Here is an 8,081-nt window from a genome sequence, read left to right as displayed (position 1 = left end):
TATTTTTAAAGAATTTGAACAATAGTTTAATATGTATATGTCAAATATATAGTGAGTTAAATACTAACTAGGCAACCCAAGAGGGGGATGAATTGGGATTTTAAAATTTAAGCTAAGCAAACCACACAACAATTTAATCTAATACCATAATGGAATCAAAAACAATAAATTCAATAAAGCACAATAATAAGAGAGTAAGGGAAGAGAAAATAAACACAATGATTTTTACATGGTTCGGCAATCCCCGCCTACGTCCACGCCTCCAAGTTCACCTGGCTTGAGGATTTCAATATCCAAGCCTCCCAAGGCTACAAGTTCTTTACAATTGACTTCCAAGGTGTCAATGGACCTTTACAATCAGGAGATTATCTCCCCAATCTCTTCACCTCAAGTATTTCTCACACTTATATACTCACAATTTGATGAAAAATGAAAATTACAACAAACAACTCTCTTTTAGAGTGGATATACAAATGATAGCTCAATGAAGATTTAATCTATGATGATTTGCGAAATTAAAGGTCAATATATGTTGTGTGCACTTATTTATGCTTCCAAAGATTACCAAAAATAAATTAGATTTAAGTTTATATAGTTTGAGCCCAAAAACTAGCCGTTATGGGTTTTATAATAATAACCGGCTTGCCGCTTTTGGAATCCGGTTAGCCGCTTTTATGTTACCGTTACAACAAATATTTGAATTTTACAACATCCGGCATTCCGCTTTCGAAATTCGGTTAGCCGCTTGCTAAAGTGATTGCTACAGTGAACTATTTTATAAAATTATAGTTTTGACCTAAAACTTTATAGAATTACGATATGGCCCAAAATGTCATAAAACTTTACACAAAGGTCCAATAAAAAATAATTTGAGCTTTTAAAAACTTAATCATTCTTAATTTTTTTTGTTATCATCAAAATCAACATTATGGAAACATATATGTTAACAATCTTCCCATTTTTTATGACGACAAACCTTTTATGTATTTAAAGAATGATTACACAAATTGCTCCCCCTAAATGTAAACTTCTCTTACAATTTAGCTAAATTAACAAATTTAAATACATGTATTCTTCTCCCCCTTCATCATTAAAAAGAAAACTTAGTGGAAAAAAAAAGAGTAACAAATTTGTTATATATGTTGTCCGAGTAGAAATTTCGATAGAATCTCCCTCTAACAACAAGCATTACCTTAAATACAAGTTTAATAATATTACTCCCAAATTATTATAAATAATGATACAAGCCAACTCCATATACAAATCATCACACAATCCATCAACCATAAAAAGATTATGAACCATTATTCCATCAATTACCAAATCAACAACTCATAACATAAAATTATCATATAAAACAACTATGTAATCAAATCATCATCATATCCCAAAATCATCAAAATCATCACCATAATCACATATCAATCATCAAAACAATACTCAAAGTGCATATTATTGTCTTCCTTTTGACAACATCGAAATGATGTGTTACTTTGTCTCCCCCTTTGGACAACAAAAAAATTCAAAATGCATATTATCCAAAATCATATTGTATGCTCCCCCTAAATATATGGCCAATTTAAAATTTTAACCAAAATAATTTTATCCAAAAACATATCATATTTATCTCCCCCTTCATTGTAAAAAAGAAAAGATAGATAGATGCAATCAAAACAAGATCATAAAAAATAATTCGATGAAGAGATTACCCATTTTGTGCGAGTAAAAATTTCGGCAGAGTCTCCCCTTAAAAATGAACAAATCCTCAAATACACAAAATGGTTAAAAACACTTCCATATAAGCTTAAACAATTATAACAAATCAACAACTCCATCAATTCATCAAGCAACACACATAATCATCAATCATTAAAATCATCAAGAAATCAAATCATCCCAAGTTCGTGTCGAATTTTTGAAAAATGTTCTTCGGAAAAGGTTTTGATTTGTTTACCAAATTGGCATGCAAAAGTTATAAAAACGTATTATAAACTATCCAAGCTCCATAATTACTAATCACATTTTAGAAATCAAGACAACTAAACTCATCAAAGATCTAATGTGACATTTCAATATAACTTAAAAAATCTTATATGCTTAAAATTCTCAAAGTAAATTTATTTTTCTCCTTTTCGATATCATTTAAAACAAGTAATGCACATTCAACAATACATCGATAAATAATCCAGTGTTATTTTATAATCAAAATTGAAACCTATAGTTACAGTCAGCTTGAATCTGAATCAAATGAGCAAAGGGGGGCAATTGCCTTCTCTAAGCTCTAACCATGAAACAATAATCAAATCGTCAGACCTCTAAAATAAGCCAATGAAACATTACTCACAAACCCATCGATTAACATCTTTAAAGCTTTGGCACTGAAACTTAAACGAGCGTTTTGTGTTAAATAGTATTGAAAGTAAACACAGCAGCAAACTTAAACGAAAAAGTATTGTCATTCATTGTGTGAAAAATTATGCGAAACTCTGATATTTTACGTCGATCTATCCAAATCCAAGCAGGAAAATGAATGCTCGAGCAATATTCAAATATCAAAAGAGCATATTTTCAAAATTAAGTTAGGAAAAAAAATTTCAGTATCAATTATCATCAACGGGTTCTTGATGTTAAGAATAAGCATTAACATGAGCTGCTCAGGTCGGCTGATGAATCAGGAAGCTGTTAGGCAATATGCTGAGTCATCAGCCACGTCAGCAGTCAGTTACGGAGGCTGTTGCTTTGCTTAAGAAGCCTCTGGATATGTATATATAAACCCCTGTAATCTCAAATGTTGTTACAAGCAGCCGAGGTCACGCTCATGATTTTGTTGCTTATAGAAGCTCCTGGACATAAACCCCTGTAATCTCAGTTCATTTTGTAGCTTAATGAAATGAATTTGGCTCACTATTCTTCTATCAAAGCTTTTAGTATTTTCCCTTCACTTTCTAGGCAAACAAACACAGCAACATCTTTTAACTGTTGAAATCTTCCAGCTCTGGTGCAAGCCTCAGTCACAATGTATTCACTCGATGGCACATCTTCACCCAGACATTTCGGTAAAGTGAATTAAAGCTTTCAGAATGATAGAAAGCAAATGCATGAGCCACGAAGATCTGGAAGAATGCCAAAGCCAAACCCTAAGTATACTACTGAGAGCATGAGTTGACTCCCATGCAAGCCATGCATGAGACATGCATATGCAGATATTGTGAAGATAAGTGCTGTAGCCGTGATCTGGGGATAAACTTATCAACGATTGTGCAACGATTAAAGGGGGAAGCTAAGACACGGAAGTTGTTTTCGATTATCTTTCTGTTTCGAAATATTAGCTAAGTTGTTATTTTAATATTTGTTTATTGATTTCAGCCGTGATTGTGGGTTGAAAATCAAAGTCTTGTTATTATAAATAAGCTCCAGAATATGAATAAAGGCATTGAGAATTCAAACTACAATTATTTGGTTATTTCTCACCATAAGCAGAAAAATATCACTAGCATTATTCGTAATCATTGTCTGCATCTGACTGGGACCTATCACAGAACGACACATAAAACTTTAAATTGTTCCTGTAACACACATACGGTCTTTAGTTCGGTATCGTAAATTCAATTTCTTATAATCTCATTAATATACTTTTTGAATTTTATTGTGATCTTCATTAGGCGTCAATTTTTATTTTTCATTTAAAAGAAAAAGCACTTCCGGAGTCATTGTAAATATCTTTTTCTTTTAATTTAAAATTAGATATATCAAACTTATTCATCGGGGTTTTGTTACATTTCCTTTTATTTTCAATAATTAATTTGTTATCTAATTGGTCAATAAATTTGCTTCTTGTTTGTCCAGTACACTAATATAGATGCTGTTCATTAGAAGCAGACACATAGCTGTAAAATTATTTCTTAGGTTTTGAGATAGGAATGACGAAGGACAGATGCAGGGGCACCGTTTTAAGTCAACCAAAGTTAAAGATGATTCGAACTCATAGTTGTTGCATAAAAACCTTTGTTAGCTTTACTTTTGTTGTCAAAATTATTATTATTATAATTTTTTTAATGGTAGAAGTAGAACCTAATCCCTCACTATTATCAATTAATACTATGTTAAGGGTAAAAGCTCGTTTAGTCCCTATATTTTGAAGTTAGTGTCCGTTTAGTCCCTATATTTTTAAAAATACCTCAAATCATCCCTACCATTAAATTATTGACACTTTTGCCATTATCTTTTGTTCCTTTTAACTTATTTTTATAATATTGCCCTATTATAATAATTTTTTAGACATTATTAAAAAGAAAAAAAATAACCCTATTATAATAATTTTTTTAGACATTATTAAAAATAAAAAAATAAATTACCAGTTTAACACCAAAAAATAAAATAAAATAAAAAATATATATTAATTTTTGTGAAACACACTCTTGAGTTAAAATATTAATTTTTCTAAAAAATTGATAATGTAATTTTTTACGATATTAATTTTTTAGACATACGTGAGCTTCCACAAAAATTAATATATACCTTTTTTGTTTTTATTTTATTTTTGAGTTTAATTTGATAATTTAATTTTTTATTAATATCCAAAAAAGAAACATTATTGTAAAAATGTAATATTGTAAAAATAAGTTAAAAATAATAAAAAATAATGGCATAAGTGTCAATATTTAGTAGCAGGGACATTTTGAGGTGTTTTTAAAAATACAGGGACTAAATGGACACTAACCTCATAATATAGGGACTAAACAAGCTTTTACCCCTATGTTAATTACCAAGCACTATTATTTTTTTATTCATACCTAGTAGTGATTTAAATTTGAAAGGCGACAAAACCATAAACCAGTTTTTAATATATAATAAACCAGTTTACATTTATTTTTTTAAGGAGAAATGTAAGGATCCTTTTAATAAAAAAAAACCATCAACATTAAAATGATAGAATTAGAAACGAAAATCACAACAACATTATAATTGCATTCAGTTTCTACGTATCCTCCTCCTCCTCCTTGTTGCCTTTTGCTGCGTTCCCAACTTCTCCAGAATCCATCCGATAATTCCCGTGTTGAAGTTGAACCCGAGAACCAATCCTGCCACAAGTCCGCCCGCATAGCCAATCAGAATGATTTTCATCAGATGCGCCTGAAAACAGAGACTCCTCCGACCTTTCAGTATGATCTTCAATTGTTGGAGGTTCACCACTCTCACATTCTTTGGACAAAGGCCTTCCACAAAATCCTGAGTTGCGGTCCAAAGAAGTGTTGTCAAATGTAGCAAATTGCTTTCCTTGTGGTATAAGCCCTGTAAGGTAATTGTCCGAGACATTGAAGAATTCGAGAAATGTGAGCTGAACCAGTTGTTGAGGAATCCGTCCTGAAAACTTGTTATTTGAGAGATCCAATGATTCCAAATTTGTTAGATTGCCCAAACATGATGGAATATGGCCTTGGAGGTTATTGTTCTGGAGGTTTAGAAGTTGAAGTCCCTTTAAATTCTCAATCGATGCTGAAATCGCCCCATCAAAACTATTGTTTGAGAGAATAATGCTCGCGAGGATATCTGGAATCTTGTTATATGTCATCATTCGCCCTTTGCTGTTCATTGTCAATGATCAGTAGTCATAAGTGCTAAGTATATCATTGGACAATTGTCCATACAGACAAAGCACATCTTGCAGATATCTTACCTCACTTGCATTGACAATTTTCATGGCATTCCAACACAGGAAACTCTTTGATGGAAGCTTTCCAGTAAATCTGTTGTCAGATAGGTCAATAATGCGGAATTTAGAAAATCCACAACCAGTTCTGGGTTCTTCTATAATGCCATAAAATATGTTGGATCGTAGGATGACGACATTCAATTTTGGCAGACTTCCTAACCAAGAGGGAAAAGTGTCACTAATCTGGTTGTTCCCAAGACCAAGAAATTCCAACTTTGAACAGTTGATCAATGATCTTGGAATTCTTCCTTGAAACAGATTATGGCTTAAATCCATCACGCCTAATCTACTTTCTTTAGTGAATGTATTTGGGATGGTCCCAGAGAAGTTGTTCCCCTGCAAGTCGAGCACTGAAAGTTCATTGCTGAAATTGCCTAAACACTGAGGAAGCAAGCCACTTAAGTTATTGTGAGACAAAACAAGGCTTTCAAGTATATTCAAATTGCATATCCACGATGGAATTTCCCCTGTTAAGCTACTGCTAAAAGCTAGATAGTTAACGGTTCCGGGGGGTGGAACTGGGAGTGGTCCTTGTAAATTATTAGAGCTAAGATCAAAAGTTACCAAATCACCGTTATTCCCCGGAAGAAGAATAGATGCTGATCAAACCCGGTTAACAAGTTATGCGAAAGGTTCAAGGCATTGAGATTATGCATATTGGGGTCTAACAACCATTTGGGTACTTTTCCCTCAATTCTATTGTCAGAAAGGTCCAGGACCACCATATCACGTTGGTTTTCCAAGAAATGTGGAAATTTCGTAAGATTGCATGAACGCAGTCCTATATATTGAATTTTCTGTGAAGTGGTATTAGAAGTGGCTTTGGTGAGCACTGGCAACCTATTTAATGAGAGACCTAAAACCAACTCTATCGTTCCTCCATAAGAATTTTGAGCCATGTCAAGGACAAGAAGTTCGGTGAGATTCCGAAGTGAAGATGTAATTTGACCTGAAAAATTACACTCAGACATATATATTGCTTCCAATGACCTAAGATTTCCAATGGAACCAAGTAAGTCACCTGAAAAATTATTAAATCCAAGATACAAAAATTGTAGCCGGGTGAAATTACCAATTGAATGTGGAACTTTACCCCAAAAACCACATGACCTCAGATCTAATAGCTTCAAAGAACTAAAATTTCCAGTCGACCAAGGAAACTCACCCAAAAATTTATTAAATGAAAGGTCGAGTTTTTCCAAAGAAAAAAGATTTCGAATGGAAGTAGGCAACTCGCCAAAAAATCCATTTTGTGAAAGGTCAAGTTCTTTCAAAGAACCAAGATTTCCTATGGAAATAGGCAACTCACCAAAATATCTATTTTGTGAAAGGTCAAGTTCTTACAAAGAACTAAGATTTCCAATGGAAATAGGCCACTCACTCGACAAAAAATTTGCAGAGAGATCTAGTTCTTTCTATGAATGAAGATTACCAACAGAAATAGGCAGCTCACCCTGTAATTCATTTAGTGAAATGTCTAAATGAAGGAGCTTTGATAGATTACCGATCGAAGAAGGAATTCTTCCTGAAATTAGTAAAAAAAAAAAAAAAGAACACATTGCTTAAGTGGAAAATAAAAAATAATAATAATTTTTACTAATGAATTTAACATTGCAATTGACAATTTTCGAGTAAAATATATATATTTAACAATAACATGCATGTATATTAATTAAGGAGAAAATATATAAAATTTAATTACCTTGCAATTCATAGTTTCGAAGAGAAACAAACGTCAAAGAAGATAGATTTCCGATGTTATGAGGTATCATTGAATCAATAGAAACATCACAAAGGTCAAGTGTTTTTAGATTACTTAACTTCTCGACTAAATTTTCGAAACTGGGCTTCTGGAGTTCAACTCTACTACCAGGAACATCATTTACTGATAAATCAAGGGACACCAAGTTGGAGAGCTTTAGAATTTCTGAAGGTATTTGACCAGATAAAGAAGTTCCAGAGAGGTTCAAGTATGATAACCTCATAACATCGGAATGTGTGATTTACACATTTTTTGCTTTATTTCACACTTAATGTAAATTTACAAGTTCTATGTCATTTTTCTAAGTTTTTGTTTTGTTTACAAGTTCTTCTTACAATTTACAACTCCTACATTAATTTATTCATTTTTCCATCAATTTACTAGTTTTACGTGTGATTTACATATTTTTTGTTTCATTTCACACTTAATGTCAATTTACAAGTTCTATGTCATTTTTCTAAGTTTTTGTTTTGTTTACAAGTTCTTCTTACAAATTACAACTCCAACATTAATTTACTCATTTTTCTATCAATTTACTAGTTTTATGTGTGATTTACATATTTTTTGTTTCATTTCACACTTAATGTCAATTTACAAGTTCTATGT

General features: G+C 32.1%; 2 protein-coding genes across 2 annotated transcripts; both read right to left on the bottom strand.

Annotated features, from left to right (window-relative positions):
- Positions 1-4,978: 4,978 nt before the first annotated feature.
- Positions 4,979-5,572, bottom strand: LOC127902274 (receptor-like protein 9DC3). The gene has a single exon (XM_052441123.1). The coding sequence runs from the start codon at positions 5,570-5,572 to the stop codon at positions 4,979-4,981; it is 594 nt and encodes a 197-aa protein (XP_052297083.1).
- Positions 5,573-5,602: 30 nt separating this feature from the next.
- On the bottom strand, positions 5,603-7,698 carry LOC112497619 (receptor-like protein 43). Its single transcript, XM_052441122.1, has 4 exons — positions 7,416-7,698; positions 7,146-7,238; positions 6,570-6,734; positions 5,603-6,312 (listed from the first exon to the last, which is right to left on the bottom strand). Exons 1-4 carry the CDS (start codon positions 7,696-7,698, stop codon positions 5,603-5,605), a joined length of 1,251 nt encoding a protein of 416 aa, XP_052297082.1.
- Between the last annotated feature and the right edge of the window lie 383 nt (positions 7,699-8,081).

This window comes from Citrus sinensis, chromosome 5, assembly GCF_022201045.2.
Source record: "Citrus sinensis cultivar Valencia sweet orange chromosome 5, DVS_A1.0, whole genome shotgun sequence".
Taxonomy (NCBI): domain Eukaryota; kingdom Viridiplantae; phylum Streptophyta; class Magnoliopsida; order Sapindales; family Rutaceae; genus Citrus; species Citrus sinensis.
This window is presented reverse-complemented; position numbering and strand designations above follow the sequence as displayed.

Bases quoted from the DNA above. Each gene is read 5' to 3' on its own strand.
- LOC127902274 (XM_052441123.1), bottom strand. From the start codon at position 5,572: ATGACATATAACAAGATTCCAGATATCCTCGCGAGCATTATTCTCTCA.
- LOC112497619 (XM_052441122.1), bottom strand. From the start codon at position 7,698: ATGAGGTTATCATACTTGAACCTCTCTGGAACTTCTTTATCTGGTCAA. The intron at 7,239-7,415 runs GTAATTAAATTT...TACTAATTTCAG, and splicing joins TCGAAACTATGAATTGCAAG to GAAGAATTCCTTCTTCGATC. The intron at 6,313-6,569 runs GTCTCTCATTAA...GGGTTTGATCAG, and splicing joins AACGATAGAGTTGGTTTTAG to CATCTATTCTTCTTCCGGGG.